General features: G+C 49.7%; 1 protein-coding gene across 2 annotated transcripts; it reads right to left on the bottom strand.

The window, feature by feature from the left end:
- Positions 1-356: 356 nt before the first annotated feature.
- On the bottom strand, positions 357-18423 carry strn3 (striatin, calmodulin binding protein 3). 2 transcript variants are annotated; one of them, XM_072464250.1, is made up of 16 exons: positions 17972-18423; positions 13188-13291; positions 13011-13084; positions 12267-12345; positions 11850-12002; positions 11540-11675; positions 9317-9452; positions 9022-9158; positions 8102-8280; positions 7912-7959; positions 6909-7030; positions 6677-6844; positions 5805-5945; positions 4786-4893; positions 2939-3025; positions 357-2431 (listed from the first exon to the last, which is right to left on the bottom strand). In XM_072464250.1, exons 1-16 carry the CDS (start codon positions 18242-18244, stop codon positions 2262-2264), a joined length of 2115 nt encoding a protein of 704 aa, XP_072320351.1. In that variant the 5' UTR covers positions 18245-18423; the 3' UTR covers positions 357-2261. The 2 variants fall into 2 exon arrangements, with proteins under 2 accessions (XP_072320351.1, XP_072320350.1); XM_072464249.1 differs by having other exon boundaries at positions 2939-3019; positions 4780-4893.
- Between the last annotated feature and the right edge of the window lie 406 nt (positions 18424-18829).

Consider the following 18829-nt stretch of genomic DNA (forward strand, 5'->3'; position numbering starts at 1 on the left):
TATTGTGCCACAATCAGGGTAGAATAAGTTAGAATTACTTTCAAAACAAAAGCTAGTGTTTCCGGTTCCGGTCTTCACGAGACAAACCGGTCATAAAAGTACATTAAAAAAGCCGTTTTCAGTTTGACTCGTTAGAAAAACACGTCTTTACGTCATGTTCATGTTGTTCCGTCATTTTGCTATAAACTATTCAATCTCTTTCCTACAATATCACAAGAAAAAAATAATGTGATAAATACATGTAATTATGACTTTTAAAGCTCTGAACATTTGACAATTTTTGTTTAAATTAACTTCCCCGTTTTTAAAGGGGAAACTCTAAACTGTGGTAAAGGAGCTAAAGCAGAGACAAATGACACTGTTTTCCACCATTTAATATTATATAGACATTTTATGTACATTGACAGTTTCTATGTGGTACAATCTTTAAAATCTCATTCAAAAACAAAACTTACAAAACGCGTCAAAACTAAAACTCCTTTTTTTGTCCTTTTTTTCCGGAAGACTAGAAAAAATACTTTATCATAATATTATTAATATTACCATGCATTACACGAACTGAAGCTTTAGTAACATCAGGAAACCGTCCCTTCGTAAAAACAAATAAAAACAACCAATCAAAAGGCAGTAAAATCTCAAATCTGAGGATCCAGGACCGTGATTGGTCGATTCTGAGGCGGAACAGGAAATATATCTATAAAACAGGAAGAGGAGCCGAGGAAGGGGCGGGTTTAGTCCTGGTTTAGTCCTGGTTTAGTCCCGGTTTAGTCCCGGTTTTTCCATTGAATCCACAGATGTTCCTTCCACCTTCAGGACTTAGTTTTCAGTTCTCCTGGACGCCTCCAGGTGGCGCTGTAATGAGCTTTTGTGCCATTAGTTTAGAGCTCACGTTTTAAAACTAAAAAAACAAAACTACATTTGGAGCTGCTGTTTCCCAGCCATCTACTGGCTGCAGAGGGAATTACACTCAGCCTCTCTTCCTGGTCTAAGCTCACAGTCGTCCTGATGGTGACGAGTCCGAGATTATTTATGGAGATAAAAACAGCAGAAGATTCTCAGTCACAGATGGAGAAAAGGTCAGTGATGAGAGAACAGGGTCAGAAGAGAAGAGGGACATTCAGCATAATGTGTGATCTTTAAATCTCTTTTGGACTTTGAGTCTTTTACGTTACAAATAAGAGAAAAAGGAGGAATAAAGTTCCACTACTTTTATGTAATAAACAGGACTAAACATTATTTCCTCAGCTCCTCGTCTCAGCGAATCCCAAAGCTGCTCCTGATCATGTGACAGGAAGCAGGAAGTGTGGGCAGTGACGGATCTGGACGGGTCGGTTTATAAAAAGATGATCAAAACTAGATTTGATTTACACAAACACAAAGAAACCAAAGCGTGAGGCCAAAAGCCGGCGCTTTTGAGCGCGCCTGAGCACTTCTAATCTTACATTAGTATTAATAAATCATGTTTGTAATAGGGTTTTTTGTTAAAAACTGACACTTTTAAATCACAATTTTGACCCAAAATGACGTTTATGGAAAAACGGCCGCGCCACATTTCATGAGACCTCCAACTACGCTGTTAGCACGCTAGCTGTTAGCACGCTAGCTGTTAGCATGCTAGCTGTTAGCATGCTAGCTGTTAGCTTTACTTTCTGATCTTCAGGTTTATGTTTTTTCATGTTTTAAAGAAGTTAAAACACCTTTTAATGAAACTGATGATGTTTTGATCAGTTTTAAGACTAAATCAAATCAAATTGAGGAAAAAGATTGTCATCTATTCTTTTGTCAGAAAATAAAGAAGATTTTAAAAGATTCAGCAGAAAAACTCGAGTTAGAATATAAAACATCTGTGCAAAACAAAACAACATTTTGAGCTGAGAATTTACCCCAAAATTTAGTGTTTTTAGTGAAATGTTTAGACCCGATTTGAACTGGTCTAAACCAGGACTAAACCGGGTCTAAACCGATGTCTAAACCGGGTCTAAACCGATGTCTAAACCAGGTCTAAACCGAGGTCTAAACCGATGTCTAAACCAGGTCTAAACCGAGGTCTAAACCAGGTCTAAACCAGGTCTAAACCAGGACTAAACCAGGTCTAAACCAGGTCTAAACCAGGTCTGTGGTCTGTGGACTCTTTGGATCCTGGATTTTGGACAGAGAGCCAAGATCTGGACCTTGGTCCTGGTCCAGATCTTAGTCCAGATCTCGACCCGGAGTTTCTTTAGCCCCGGCCTCAGACGTAGACCCGGGCGAGGGCGTCGGCCTCAGACGTAGACCCGGGCGAGGGCGTCGGCCCCGGCTGAGGCGATGTAGGCCTTGGACGGGTGGAAGGCCACGTCGTAAATGGCCTCCTCGCTCTTCTTCCTGTGGGCGGTGATTTCCTGAACACACGTTTTACTGTCGAGGTTCCACAGCCGCACAGAGCAGTCATGACCTGCAGGGGGCGACAAGCACCAGCATTAACACAAGAGGAAGAGGGAGAGGGAGAGGGAGAGGAGAGGGAGAGGGAGGAGAGGAAGAGAGAAGAGGAGAGGAAGAGGAGAGGAAGAGGGAGGAGAGGAAGAGGGAGAGGAAGAGGAGAGGGAGAGGGAGAGGAAGAGAGGAAGAGGAGAGGAAGAGAGAGAAGAGGGAGGAGAAGAGGAAAAGAAGGAGAGGAAGAGAAGATGAGAGGAAGAGGAGAGGAAGAAATGAGGAAGATGAGAGGAAGAGGGAGGAGAGGAAGAGAGAAGAGGAGAGGAAGAGGGAGGAGAGGAAGAGGGAGAGGAAGAGGAGAGGGAGAGGGAGAGGAAGAGAGGAAGAGGAGAGGAAGAGGAGAGGAAGAGAGAGAAGAGGGAGGAGAAGAGGAAAAGAAGGAGAGGAAGAGAAGATGAGAGGAAGAGGAGAGGAAGAAATGAGGAAGATGAGAGGAAGAGAAGAGGAAAAAGAGGAAGAGGAGACTCACTTCCTGACATCAGGTAGATGCCGTTAGGATCCACAGCCAGACTGGTGACCGCGTCCAGATGAGCCACCATCGAGTGGATGACTTTCCCTGAACACATGACGCCTGAACATCACTTTACCTGCCACATGCGGCTACTCTGCCCCGAGGCAGCTGCAGCGCGTCAACTCTTGTACAGGATACTGGCCTCACAGGAGAAGTATTCACGGTATTGCAGTATTTCTTCAGAGCGAGGCAGTACGTACGAGCAGCAGTATTTGCAGTAGCATTAGCATTAGCAGTAGCATTAGCAGTAGTAGTAGCATTAGCAGTAGCATTAGCAGTAGCATTAGCAGTAGCATTAGCAGTAGCATTAGCAGTAGCAGTAGTATTTGCAGTAGTATTTGCAGTAGCAGTAGTATTTGCAGCAGTATTTGCAGCAGTATTTGCATTAGCAGTAGCATTAGCATTAGAAGTAGTATTTGCAGTAGTATTTGCAGTAGCAGTAGTATTTGCAGCAGTATTTGCAGCAGTATTTGCATTAGCAGTAGCATTAGCATTAGAAGTAGTATTTGCAGTAGTATTTGCAGTAGCATTTGCAGTAGCATTTGCAGTAGCATTTGCAGTAGCATTAGCAGCTGTATTTGCAGTAGCATTAGCAGCAGTATTTGCAGTAGCATTAGCAGCAGTATTTGCAGTAGCAGTAGCATCAGCAGTAGCAGCAGTATTTGCAGTAGCATTTGCAGTAGCATTAGCAGCAGTATTTGAAGTAGCATTAGCAGCAGTATTTGCAGTAGCATTAGCAGCAGTATTTGCAGTAGCAGTAGCATCAGCAGTAGCAGCAGTATTTGCAGTAGCATTTGCAGTAGCATTAGCAGCAGTATTTGCAGTAGCATTAGCAGCAGTATTTGCAGTAGCATTTGCAGCAGTATTTGCAGTAGCAGTAGCATCAGCAGTAGCAGCAGTATTTGCAGTAGCATTTGCAGTAGCATTAGCAGCAGTATTTGCAGTAGCATTAGCAGCAGTATTTGCAGTAGCAGTAGCATCAGCAGTAGCAGCAGTATTTGCAGTAGCATTTGCAGTAGCATTAGCAGCAGTATTTGCAGTAGCATTAGCAGCAGTATTTGCAGTAGCATTAGCAGCAGTATTTGCAGTAGCATTAGCAGCAGTATTTGCAGTAGCATTAGCAGCAGTATTTGCAGTAGCATTAGCAGCAGTATTTGCAGTAGCATTAGCAGCAGTATTTGCAGTAGCATTAGCAGCAGTATTTGCAGTAGCAGTAGCATCAGCAGTAGCAGCAGTATTTGCAGTAGCATTTGCAGTAGCATTAGCAGCAGTATTTGCAGTAGCATTAGCAGCAGTATTTGCAGTAGCATTAGCAGCAGTATTTGCAGTAGCATTAGCAGCAGTATTTGCAGTAGCATTAGCAGCAGTATTTGCAGTAGCATTAGCAGCAGTATTTGCAGTAGCATTAGCAGCAGTATTTGCAGTAGCATTAGCAGCAGTATTTGCAGTAGCATTAGCAGCAGTATTTGCAGTAGCATTAGCAGCAGTATTTGCAGTAGCATTAGCAGCAGTATTTGCAGTAGCATTAGCAGCAGTATTTGCAGTAGCATTAGCAGCAGTATTTGCAGTAGCATTAGCAGCAGTATTTGCAGTAGCATTAGCAGCAGTATTTGCAGTAGCATTAGCAGCAGTATTTGCAGGAGCATTAGCAGCAGTATTTGCAGTAGCATTAGCAGCAGTATTTGCAGTAGCATTAGCAGCAGTATTTGCAGTAGCATTAGCAGCAGTATTTGCAGTAGCATTAGCAGCAGTATTTGCAGTAGCATTAGCAGCAGTATTTGCAGTAGTATTTGCAGTACTTGTACCTGACTTGTTGCAGTAGAACTTGATGTTTCGGTCCTCGTGGGCGGTGATGGTCACTGGCAGCGTCGGGTGACTGACCACTCGATTAATGTGGTGTGATCCTGGACAAGCTGAAGGACAAGAAAGAGTTAAAGAGAGGACGGGAGGACATCTGACACACAGAGACCGGGAGGACATCTGACACACAGAGACCGGGAGGACATCTGACACACAGAGACCGGGAGGACATCTGACACACAGAGACCGGGAGGACATCGGGAGGACATCTGACACACAGAGGACGGGAGGACATCGGGAGGACATCTGACACACAGAGGACGGGAGGACATCTGACACACAGAGACCGGGAGGACATCTGACACACAGAGACCGGGAGGACATCTGACACACAGAGACCGGGAGGACATCTGACACACAGAGACCGGGAGGACATCTGACACACAGAGACCGGGAGGACATCGGGAGGACATCTGACACACAGAGGACGGGAGGACATCGGGAGGACATCTGACACACAGAGGACGGGAGGACATCTGACACACAGAGACCGGGAGGACATCTGACACACAGAGACCGGGAGGACATCTGACACACAGAGACCGGGAGGACATCTGACACACAGAGACCGGGAGGACATCTGACACACAGAGACCGGGAGGACATCGGGAGGACATCTGACACACAGAGGACGGGAGGACATCTGACACACAGAGGACGGGAGGACATCTGACACACAGAGGACGGGAGGACATCTGACACACAGAGGACAGGAGGACATCTGACACACAGAGGACGGGAGGACATCTGACACACTGAGGACGGGAGGACATCCGACACACTGAGGACGGGAGGACATCTGACACACTGAGGACGGGAGGACATCTGACACACTGAGGACGGGAGGACATCTGACACACTGAGGACGGGAGGACATCTGACACACTGAGGACGGGAGGACATCCAACACACTGAGGACGGGAGGACATCTGACACAGAGAGAACGGGAGGACATGTGACTCACTGCTTTCGCTTTGGCCCTTCAGCACCAGTGCACTCTGGGACGTTTCCAGGTCGTACAGAACCACGTCTCCGGAGCTGAACGACGCCACCATGTGGGCGGGGTCGGTACCGTTAAAGTCCACTGAGGTCGGAGTCCCGTGTTCTGAGGAAAAACAAGCACAGGTCAGAGGTCAGAGCACGAGAGGCAAACTGACTCAATCTGGTGCTAAAGCGCTGTTTCCACTGATGCTAACGACTACGTGGAGCCTTAGCAACACAAAGCTAACGTAGCGCGTTAGCAACAGCCGTTTCCTGTTTGTGGCACTCACTTTGTCCAGAGCCACAATCTGATATTTCCAGGTCATAATGCGTCTAACGTTAGCATTAGCATGACATAAAGAGAGGTTCAAATGCCACGCCCCTCACACGCACTAGCTTTAGCCCCACCCCTCACACACACTAGCTTTAGCCCCACCCCTCACACGCACTAGCTTTAGCCCCACCCCTCACACACACTAGCTTTAGCCCCACCCCTCACACACACTAGCTTTAGCCCCACCCCTCACACACACTAGCTTTAGCCCCACACACACTGGAAAGACTAAACGTCTTTATGTGATCAAAGTACCTGTAGTAGCAGTAGTATTAGCACTAGTATTTCCAGTAGCATTAGCAGTAGTATTTGCAGTAGCAGTAGCAATAGCCGTAGCATTAGCAGTAGTATTTGCAGTAGCATAAGCAGTAGCATTAACAGTAGCATTAGCAGTAGCATAAGCAGTAGCATTAGCAGTAGCATTAGCAGTAGCATAAGCAGTAGCATAAGCAGTAGTATAAGCAGTAGCATAAGCAGTAGCATAAGCAGTAGCATTAGCGGTAGCATTAGCAGTATTGTACCTCCGTCGGAGTTGAAAGTACACACACACGGCTGTCTCTCTTGAGGGTTCCACAGCTTCACGGTTCCGTCGGCGGAACACGACAGGAGGCGGTTCTTGATTCCGCTGAAGGCCAAACCCCAAACGGCGTCCGAATGTCCGCTCCACGAGCCAGCCAGAACGCTGGCGTCTGATTGGACCAGAGCAGAGAGAGCGTTACACACGCTCAGATACACAGTGGTCAGTTTGAGTACCGTAAGTGTCGTAGGGGTCAGTGTTGGCACTCGGGATGTTCCACCAGTGAATGAAGGAGTCCAGACCGCCGCTGAAGCACTGCTCGCCGCTCGGAGTGACGGTCAGAGACAGCACCGCCCCCCTGCCACAAGAGGGAGACACCACACAGAGACGTCACGTTAAACACATGCAGAGACACACAGAGGTTGTACACAGAGGTTGTACATGGGACACACAGAGGTTTGTACACGGGACACACAGAGGTTTGTACACGGGACACACAGAGGTTTGTACACGGGACACACAGAGGTTGTACACGGGACACACAGAGGTTTGTACACGGGACACACAGAGGTTTGTACACGGGACACACAGAGGTTTGTACACGGGACACACAGAGGTTGTACACGGGACACACAGAGGTTTGTACACGGGACACACAGAGGTTTGTACACGGGACACACAGAGGTTTGTACACGGGACACACAGAGGTTTGTACACGGGACACACAGAGGTTTGTACACGGGACACACAGAGGTTTGTACACGGGACACACAGAGGTTTGTACACGGGACACACAGAGGTTGTACACGGGACACACAGAGGTTTGTACACGGGACACACAGAGGTTTGTACACGGGACACACAGAGGTTTGTACACGGGACACACAGAGGTTGTACACGGGACACACAGAGGTTTGTACACGGGACACACAGAGGTTTGTACACGGGACACACAGAGGTTTGTACACGGGACACACAGAGGTTTGTACACGGGACACACAGAGGTTTGTACACGGGACACACAGAGGTTTGTACACGGGACACACAGAGGTTTGTACACGGGACACACAGAGGTTGTACACGGGACACACAGAGGTTTGTACACGGGACACACAGAGGTTTGTACACGGGACACACAGAGGTTTGTACACGGGACACACAGAGGTTTGTACACGGGACACACAGAGGTTTGTACACAGAGGTTGTACACAGAGGTTTGTACACAGAGGTTGTACTCACTCGTGAGCTCTGAAGGTGTAAACTGGCTCCACGTCGAAAGAGGCACTTCTGAAACACACAACACACTTTTAGTGTCACAGCCACAGCTGCCCCGGGGCAGACGGACAGACTGAGCTCTGACCAGCGCGTGCAAAGTCTAAACCTTCACTTAGTCCATCTAAATCGGTTCCGGTCCCGGTCTTGGTCTTACTTCTTGGCGGGCACGGTCTTGGTCAGGTTCCACAGCTTGATGGTGTGGTCCTCGGACACGGAGAGCAGGGCGGGGTCAGTGGGGTGAAAGGCCAGCGCTCGGACGCCGTCAAAGTGGCTCCTCAGAGTGAACTTTGGGTTCCAGGTTTTTCTGAACGACGATTCTTTATTCGACTGAAGCTGAAACACAAACAGAACAAGATCAGAACCTTTCACCTGGTCCAGGTCCAGTCCCAGGTCCAGGTCCAGTCCCAGGTCCAGTCCCAGGTCCAGTCCCAGGTCCAGGTCCAGTCCCAGGTCCAGTCCCAGGTCCAGGTCCAGGTCCAGGTCCAGTCCCAGGTCCAGTCCCAGGTCCAGGTCCAGTCCCAGGTCCAGTCCCAGTCCCAGGTCCAGTCCCAGGTCCAGTCCCAGGTCCAGGTCCAGGTCCAGTCCCAGGTCCAGTCCCAGGTCCAGTCCCAGGTCCAGGTCCAGTCCCAGGTCCAGTCCCAGGTCCAGTCCCAGGTCCAGGTCCAGGTCCAGTCCCAGGTCCAGTCCCAGGTCCAGTCCCAGGTCCAGGTCCAGTCCCAGGTCCAGTCCCAGTCCCAGGTCCAGTCCCAGGTCCAGTCCCAGGTCCAGTCCCAGGTCCAGGTCCAGGTCCAGTCCCAGGTCCAGTCCCAGTCCCAGTCCCAGGTCCAGGTCCAGTCCCAGGTCCAGGTCCAGGTCCAGTCCCAGGTCCAGTCCCAGTCCCAGTCCCAGTCCCAGGTCCAGGTCCAGGTCCAGTCCCAGGTCCAGGTCCAGTCCCAGGTCCAGTGAGACAAAACAGTGAGAAATGTTTTCATATTCCCTGATGAACATAAAGTAGCCCCTCCCCCTGCAGACGGCCCCTCCCCCTGCAGACGGCCCCTCCCCCTGCTTCAAACGTAAACACTGGTTGTTTCTTACGTCGTAGCCGTAGTCGGGCTCGTCGTTGGTCACCGTGAGGTCGGCGAGGTCGCCCAAACCCAGAACGCTCTCCAGGACCGCTTCTCCGCCCAAAAGGAAGGATTTCCCTCCAGACGACGGGAACGACAGCGGCTCGGCTAAAACACACAGAGTATTCACGTCACTCATGCCACATCAGAGCGGGAATGAGCCCGGAATGAGCCCGGAATGAGCCCGGAATGAGCCCGGAATGAGCCCGGAATGAGCCCGGAATGAGCCCGGAATGAGCCCGGAATGAGCCCGGAGCCGCCCTCACCCCACTCGGTCCCGTCTCCGGAGCTTCGAGCTTCTCCGGCTCCTTCTCCGTCTTCTGTGACGAGGAAGTCGAACTCCTTCAGAGCTTCTTCAGTGTCGGCGTCTTCTTCCTCCGTCGCCAGGCCCTCGTTTCTCGCCTGAAAACACAAAACCACAGCTCAGGACGTTAAACGTGTTGTCCCCCGGTGTAGTCCCCCGGTGTAGTCCCCCGGTGTTGTAGTCCCCCGGTGTTGTAGTCCCCCGGTGTTGTAGTCCCCCGGTGTTGTAGTACCCCGGTGTTGTAGTACCCCGGTGTTGTAGTACCCCGGTGTTGTAGTACCCCGGTGTAGTACCCCGGTGTAGTACCCCGGTGTAGTACCCGGTGTAGTACCCCGGTGTAGTACCCCGGTGTAGTACCCCGGTGTAGTACCCGGGTGTAGTCCCCCGGTGTAGTCCCCGGTGTCTACCCCGGTGTAGTACCCCGGTGTAGTACCCCGGTGTAGTACCCGGTGTAGTACCCGGTGTAGTACCCCGGTGTAGTACCCGGTGTAGTACCCCGGTGTAGTACTTGGTGTAGTACTTGGTGTAGTACTTGGTGTAGTACCCCGGTGTAGTACCCGGTGTAGTACCCCGGTGTAGTACCCCGGTGTAGTATCCGGTGTAGTACCCCGGTGTAGTACCCCGGTGTAGTACCCCGGTGTAGTCCCCCGGTGTAGTCCCCCGGTGTAGTCCCCCGGTGTTGTAGTCCCCCGGTGTTGTAGTCCCCCGGTGTTGTAGTCCCCCGGTGTTGTAGTCCCCCGGTGTTGTAGTCCCCCGGTGTTGTAGTCCCCCGGTGTAGTCCCCCGGTGTAGTCCCCCGGTGTTGTAGTCCCCCGGTGTAGTCCCCCGGTGTAGTACCCCGGTGTAGTACCCCGGTGTAGTACCCCGGTGTAGTACCCGGTGTAGTACCCCGGTGTAATACCCCGGTGTAGTACTTGGTGTAGTACTTGGTGTAGTACCCGGGTGTAGTCCCCCGGTGTAGTAACCGGTGTAGTACCCCGGTGTAGTACCCCGGTGTAGTACCCGGTGTAGTATCCGGTGTAGTACCCCGGTGTAGTACCCCGGTGTAGTACCCCGGTGTAGTACCCGGTGTAGTACCCGGTGTAGTACCCCGGTGTAGTACCCCGGTGTAGTACCCCGGTGTAGTACCCCGGTGTAGTACCCCGGTGTAGTACCCGGTGTAGTACCCCGGTGTAGTACCCCGGTGTAGTACCCCGGTGTAGTACTTGGTGTAGTACCCGGTGTAGTACCCGGTGTAGTATCCGGTGTAGTACCCCGGTGTAGTACCCGGTGTAGTACCCCGGTGTAGTACCCCGGTGTAGTCCCCCGGTGTAGTCCCCCGGTGTAGTCCCCCGGTGTAGTACCCGGTGTAGTACCCCGGTGTAGTACCCCGGTGTAGTACCCCGGTGTAGTACCCGGGTGTAGTACTTGGTGTAGTACCCGGGTGTAGTCCCCCGGTGTAGTCCCCCGGTGTAGTAACCGGTGTAGTACCCCGGTGTAGTACCCCGGTGTAGTACCCCGGTGTAGTACCCCGGTGTAGTACCCCGGTGTAGTACCCCGGTGTAGTACCCCGGTGTAGTACCCCGGTGTAGTACCCCGGTGTAGTACTTGGTGTAGTACCCCGGTGTAGTACCCGGTGTAGTATCCGGTGTAGTACCCCGGTGTAGTACCCCGGTGTAGTACCCGGTGTAGTACCCCGGTGTAGTACCCCGGTGTAGTACCCCGGTGTAGTACTTGGTGTAGTACCCCGGTGTAGTACCCGGTGTAGTACCCGGTGTAGTACCCTGGTGTAGTACCCGGTGTAGTACCCCGGTGTAGTACTTGGTGTAGTACCCCGGTGTAGTACCCCGGTGTAGTACTTGGTGTAGTACCCCGGTGTAGTACCCGGTGTAGTACCCCGGTGTAGTACCCCGGTGTAGTACCCGGTGTAGTACCCCGGTGTAGTACCCCGGTGTAGTACCCCGGTGTAGTACCCCGGTGTAGTACCCCGGTGTAGTACCCCGGTACCCCGGTGTAGTACCCCGGTGTAGTACCCCGGTGTAGTACCCCGGTGTAGTACTTGGTGTAGTACCCCGGTGTAGTACCCCGGTGTAGTACCCCGGTGTAGTACCCCGGTACCCCGGTGTAGTACCCCGGTGTAGTACCCCGGTGTAGTACCCCGGTGTAGTACTTGGTGTAGTACCCCGGTGTAGTACTTGGTGTAGTACCTGGTGTATCTTGTGCTTCTTCACTCGTGGTTTGTCGCTCAGGTCCATCACTTCCTCTCCGTCCTCGTCTTCCTCTTCGTCACTGTCTTCTGCATTTTCCAGGAAGTTAAAAGTCTCTAGAACGTCTCCAGAACTTCTGAAGGAACAACACGGGACAGAACTTCAAGAAGATGTTTAGTCCCGGTCTAGTCCTGGTTCCAGTCCTGGTTCCAGTCCTGGTTCCAGTCCTGGTTCTAGTCCTGGTTCTAGTCCTGGTTCTAGTCCTGGTTCTAGTCCTGGTTCTAGTCCTGGTCCAGTCCCGGTTCTGTACCTGTCCTTCCGTCTCTCGGTTCCGTTGATCAGGGGCAGGTTCTTGTTCTCCACAGCTCCGTTCTGCTCAGAGCCTGACAGGCCCAGGAGAGACCGGACTCTCTGGGTCCGAACGTCCAGGATCGTGTCCGTGTAGCCCACCTCCTGGAGATACCTGCACAGGTGAGAGCGAGGGGCGTGTCCTGAGCGAGGGGCGTGTCCTGAGCGAGGGGCGTGTCCTGAGCAATCACCTTCACTTTAATGCAGTTCTCATCAGTGTCTGTGTGTGTGTGTGTGTGTGTGTGTGTGTCTGTGTGTGTGTGTGTCTGTGTGTGTGTCTGTGTGTGTGTGTGTGTGTCTGTGTGTGTGTCTGTGTGTGTGTGTGTGTGTCTGTGTGTGTGTGTGTGTGTCTGTGTGTGTGTCTGTGTGTGTGTCTTACTGTCGTAGCAGTTGTCGTCCCTGTTTCCAGGTGAGTTGACTGTTTGAAGGAACCGTCGACACGTCAGAGTCTCTCGAGTCTGAAATACAAACAAATCAACGATCACAATCACACAACAATCACACAACAATCACACAACGATCACAATCAAACATCAATCACAACAATCACACAACAATCACACAACGATCACAATCACACATCAATCACACAACGATCACAATCACACAACAATCACACATCAATCACACAATGATCAGTCACACATCAATCACACAACGATCACAATCACACAACAATCACACAACAATCACAACAATCACAAAACAATCACAACGATCACAATCACAAATCAATTACACAACGATCACAATCACACAACAATCACACAACAATCACACATCAATCACAACAATGATAAAACAATCACACAACGATCACAACAATCACACAACGATCACAACAATCACACAACGATCACAACAATCACACAACGATCACAACAATCACACAACGATCACAACAATCACACAACGATCACAACAATCACACAACGATCACAACAATCACACAACGATCACAACAATCACACATCAATCACAATCATACATCACAATCACACAACAATCACACATCAATCACAACAATGATAAAACAATCACACAACGATCACAACAATCACACAACGATCACAACAATCACACAACAATCACAACAATCCCGTGTGGTGTTTCAGAGTCAGACCTGAGTCGAAGCTCGGGGACTTCATCTCGCCCTGGTTCAGCTCCGTGCCGTACTTTAGTTTGTGATATTTAGCTCTAAAGAAAAACAACACAACAGTCATCAACAACAACAACAACAACAACAACAACAACAGTGTGACTGAGGTGGTTGTATTGAAGTATATGTATATTTAAAGACCTCTCTTGTTTTAAGGCGAACTCCAGCATCTTGATCCTGCGCACGAGGTCGCTCTTCAGGTTCTCCTGACCTTTCCTCTCGCCCTGAAGGAACGCGATACGAGCCTGAACACAACACACACACCATGTGATGACCCCGTGACCTCTGACCTCTCAGCCCCATGTGATGACCTCTGAGCACCATGTGATGACCCCCTGACCTCTGAGTGTGTTCAGAGACGTCACTACAACGCTCTAAACCTGCTGAACGCTCTAAACCTGAGGAACGCTCTAAACCTGCTGAACGCTCTAAACCTGCTGAACGCTCTAAACCTGCTGAACGCTCTAAACCTGCTGAACGCTCTACACCTGCTGAACGCTCTACACCTGCTGAACGCTCTACACCTGCTGAACGCTCTAAACCTGCTGAACGCTCTAAACCTGCTGAACGCTCTAAACCTGCTGAACGCTCTAAACCTGCTGAACGCTCTAAACCCGAGGAACGCTCTAAACCTGCTGAACGCTCTAAACCTGCTGAACGCTCTAAACCTGCTGAACGCTCTAAACCTGAGGAACGCTCTAAACCTGAGGAACGCTCTAAACCTGCTGAACGCTCTAAACCTGCTGAACGCTCTAAACCTGCTGAACGCTCTAAACCTGCTGAACGCTCTACACCTGCTGAACGCTCTAAACCTGCTGAACGCTCTAAACCTGCTGAACGCTCTAAACCTGCTGAACGCTCTAAACCTGCTGAACGCTCTAAACCTGCTGAACGCTCTAAACCCGAGGAACGCTCTAAACCTGCTGAACGCTCTAAACCTGCTGAACGCTCTAAACCTGCTGAACGCTCTAAACCTGCTGAACGCTCTAAACCTGCTGAACGCTCTAAACCTGCTGAACGCTCTAAACCTGCTGAACGCTCTACACCTGCTGAACGCTCTACACCTGCTGAACGCTCTAAACCTGCTGAACGCTCTAAACCTGCTGAACGCTCTAAACCTGCTGAACGCTCTAAACCTGCTGAACGCTCTAAACCTGCTGAACGCTCTAAACCTGCTGAACGCTCTAAACCTGCTGAACGCTCTAAACCTGCTGAACGCTCTAAACCTGAGGAACGCTCTAAACCTGCTGAACGCTCTAAACCTGCTGAACGCTCTACACCTGCTGAACGCTCTAAACCTGAGGAACGCTCTAAACCTGCTGAACGCTCTAAACCTGCTGAACGCTCTAAACCTGCTGAACGCTCTAAACCTGCTGAACGCTCTAAACCTGCTGAACGCTCTACACCTGCTGAACGCTCTAAACCTGCTGAACGCTCTAAACCTGAGGAACGCTCTAAACCTGCTGAACGCTCTAAACCTGCTGAACGCTCTAAACCTGCTGAACGCTCTAAACCTGCTGAACGCTCTACACCTGCTGAACGCTCTACACCTGCTGAACGCTCTAAACCTGCTGAACGCTCTACACCTGCTGAACGCTCTACACCTGCTGAACGCTCTAAACCTGCTGAACGCTCTAAACCTGAGGAACGCTCTAAACCTGCTGAACGCTCTACACCTGCTGAACGCTCTAAACCTGCTGAACGCTCTAAACCTGCTGAACGCTCTAAACCTGAGGAACGCTCTAAACCTGAGGAACGCTCTAAACCTGCTGAACGCTCTAAACCTGCTGAACGCTCTAAACCTGCTGAACGCTCTAAACCTGAGGAACGCTCTAAACCTGCTGAACGCTCTAAACCTGCTGAACGCTCTAAACCTGCTGAACGCTCTAAACCTGCTGAACGCTCTAAACCTGCGGAACGCTCTAAACCTGCGGAACGCTCTAAACCTGCTGAACGCTCTAAACCTGCTGAACGCTCTAAACCTGCTGAACGCTCTAAACCTGCTGAACGCTCTAAACCTGCTGAACGCTCTAAACCTGCTGAACGCTCTAAACCTGCTGAACGCTCTAAACCTGCTGAACGCTCTAAACCTGAGGAACGCTCTAAACCTGCTGAACGCTCTACACCTGCTGAACGCTCTAAACCTGCTGAACGCTCTAAACCTGCTGAACGCTCTAAACCTGAGGAACGCTCTAAACCTGCTGAACGCTCTAAACCTGAGGAACGCTCTAAACCTGCTGAACGCTCTAAACCTGCTGAACGCTCTAAACCTGCTGAACGCTCTAAACCTGCGGAACGCTCTAAACCTGCTGAACGCTCTAAACCTGCTGAACGCTCTAAACCTGCTGAACGCTCTAAACCTGCGGAACGCTCTAAACCTGCTGAACGCTCTAAACCTGAGGAACGCTCTAAACCTGCTGAACGCTCTAAACCTGCTGAACGCTCTAAACCTGCTGAACGCTCTAAACCTGCTGAACGCTCTAAACCTGCTGAACGCTCTAAACCTGCTGAACGCTCTACACCTGCTGAACGCTCTACACCTGCTGAACGCTCTAAACCTGCTGAACGCTCTAAACCTGCTGAACGCTCTAAACCTGAGGAACGCTCTAAACCTGCTGAACGCTCTAAACCTGCTGAACGCTCTAAACCTGCTGAACGCTCTACACCTGCTGAACGCTCTAAACCTGAGGAACGCTCTAAACCTGCTGAACGCTCTAAACCTGCTGAACGCTCTAAACCTGCTGAACGCTCTAAACCTGCTGAACGCTCTAAACCTGCTGAACGCTCTAAACCTGCTGAACGCTCTAAACCTGCTGAACGCTCTAAACCTGCTGAACGCTCTAAACCTGCTGAACGCTCTAAACCTGCTGAACGCTCTAAACCTGAGGAACGCTCTAAACCTGCTGAACGCTCTAAACCTGCTGAACGCTCTAAACCTGAGGAACGCTCTAAACCTGAGGAACGCTCTAAACCTGCTGAACGCTCTACACCTGCTGAACGCTCTAAACCTGAGGAACGCTCTAAACCTGAGGAACGCTCTAAACCTGCTGAACGCTCTAAACCTGCTGAACGCTCTACACCTGCTGAACGCTCTAAACCTGCTGAACGCTCTACACCTGCTGAACGCTCTAAACCTGCTGAACGCTCTAAACCTGCTGAACGCTCTAAACCTGAGGAACGCTCTAAACCTGCTGAACGCTCTAAACCTGCTGAACGCTCTAAACCTGCTGAACGCTCTAAACCTGCTGAACGCTCTAAACCTGCTGAACGCTCTAAACCTGCTGAACGCTCTAAACCTGCTGAACGCTCTAAACCTGCTGAACGCTCTAAACCTGCTGAACGCTCTAAACCTGCTGAACGCTCTAAACCTGAGGAACTGTTAAAGTGATGTCATAATGTGCAGTAAAAGAACATGGTTTTATTTCCAAACGTTTATAAAGTGTGACACAGATTCACTTTAATTTTCATTATTAGCAGTTCTTAAATGTCCTAAACTTCAGCTGCTTTTGTGCACTTTACATCACAAACATTTACACTTTTAACACATTAAACTCCGCTTCTGAACAGATTCAACTTTAATAAAGTGCGAGGCTCATTACAAGTGAAAGTTTAGAGCGCGACACGCGTTTGTTTGTTTAGCATTAGCACAGTTAGCTTTAGCCTAGCCGCGGGTATCCGCCGCTAGCGTGACAACCCAAAATAGCTCCAAGCCGAGATTAAGGCGGGTCTGCCGGGCTCACGGAGCCTCACCTCCCGCTGACTCCTCCGGCCCGCGGCGGGAGTCAAAGCCGTTTGTCTGACGTGACGGACATAAACCGCTCCGTCACTTTCAGATCGTGTCAAAGCTAACGGCTAAAGCTAACAGCTAAGGCTAAAGCTAAAGGCTAAAGCTAACTCATGAAACAACTGAAAATCACGGACACGGGACAAATAAAACACAAGTCATAAATATAATGAATAAATAAATAATGTTTGACATTTTTGAAAAAAATAAGATGCATTTTATTTTGATTTAAGTGACACAAATGTTTAGAAAAATCAGAACTAAAAATAAATAAACGTTTGTCTTTGATTTGATGGTGTTACTGGTTCTGGTCCCTGTGGGTTATAGGTTCTGGTTCTGGTTCTAAAGTGATTATTAAAACCTCATTTGAAGTTTAAAACTCTTGATGTAAAATATATAAATGTATTTAGAGTTCGTTTTAAGTTCTGTCGCATCAGAGCGTCAGGTTCACCTTTGACCTTTGACCTCTGCAGGCCCGTGTCATAGTGTGGGACTGATTTGATTTAGTTCCAAGTGTTTTTGTCATAATTTACATAAGATAAGATATTCCTTTATTGTCCCACATGGGGAAATTTCATTGGTGCAACGCAGGTAGATACAGAGGAACAGATCACTTATAGGAAGTCTGAAAAACACTTTCAGTAGAAGATCTCCTATAAATAAATAAAAACTCCCATAGACAAATAAATAAATGACATTATTCTGGACTTGAATGTACTTTTGAAGCGTTCCACAAATAAACTCTTGACTCTTTAATCCTGATGTAAAGATAATTAACCATTTAAATAATATTTGAAAGGGGAAAAGTGCTCATATATCAGAGTCTTTACATTAAATGTAACGTTTAGTGGAACTTTCCATAAAAATAGTTGATTTATTCATTAATTCCAATGATCTTATTTATACTTAAAGGTTTTAAAGCTTTTGCCTCAATACAACACCAACAATTAATCGATTCAGATGGTTTTAGTCGACTCCATTTATCCAGCTAAACATGATATAATAATATGATATGAATGTGAAGTCCACAGACGTAAATACAAACATTGAGAGGACTTCTTCCATCATCACATCATGTTTGACACTGTGCGTCGCTATGGCAACAGTGCGTTAAACCCGGTGTGGACCCGGTGTGTCTGACCTGGAGCTCGGCCCTCTCCACTTCCCAATGCGCCCGCTCCATCTCGAAGCGGGCCCACTCGTGCTGGATGTAGTGCAGGATCCCGGGGATGGTGTACTGCTGCTGGGGCCGGAGCTCGTCCGCGGCCGCGTGGCTCAGCATGACACCGCCTGGAGCTCCGGACAGAGGCGGGGCCGCGCTGCCGTTACTGCCCGGCGGAGAGTGCTGCTGAGGCGGCGTAGCCTGTCGTGTCTGCCCCGCCGCCATCCCCGCGGCTCCCGGCTGTTCCTCCATGTTTTACGCGCCCAAATCCGGCTGGAGTCGAAGCGGAGTCCCGTCCTAGAGCCCCGGAGCCGAGACCGGGCCGTGACTGCGCCGAGGACCGAGGATTATGGACCAGGACGCGGGGTCTGTGTGAGGAGCTCCGCGGCCGCCATTACGGCTCTGAGCTTCGGTCAGCGGCCGCACGCAACGGGCGGGAAAGAACCTAGAGAGACACGCGCTCTGCTGCCGTGGCAACCGCGGCGGCCATTTTGAGAGGGTAAAAGAGCCAGACTCTAGGGCACACTAATATATAAGATAAGATAAGATAAGATATTCCTTTATTGTCCCACATGGGGAAATTTCATTGTTGCAACGCAGGTAGATACAGAGGTAGATCCAGAAGAACAGATCACTTATAGGAAGTCTGAAAAACACTTTCAGTAGAAGATCTCCTATAAATAAATAAAAACTCCCATAGACAAATAAATACATAAATACCATGTCATGTGATCCCGACAGTAATTGCACATGAATATGTGTCACGACAGCACATAGATTGCACATGAATTTCACAGTAATTTCACAGTAATTGCACATGAATTTCACAGAAATTGC

Source organism: Eucyclogobius newberryi, unplaced genomic scaffold, assembly GCF_026437365.1.
Source record: "Eucyclogobius newberryi isolate DKJ021-1_F unplaced genomic scaffold, fEucNew1.0.hap1 SCAF_42, whole genome shotgun sequence".
Taxonomy (NCBI): Eukaryota; Metazoa; Chordata; class Actinopteri; order Gobiiformes; family Gobiidae; genus Eucyclogobius; species Eucyclogobius newberryi.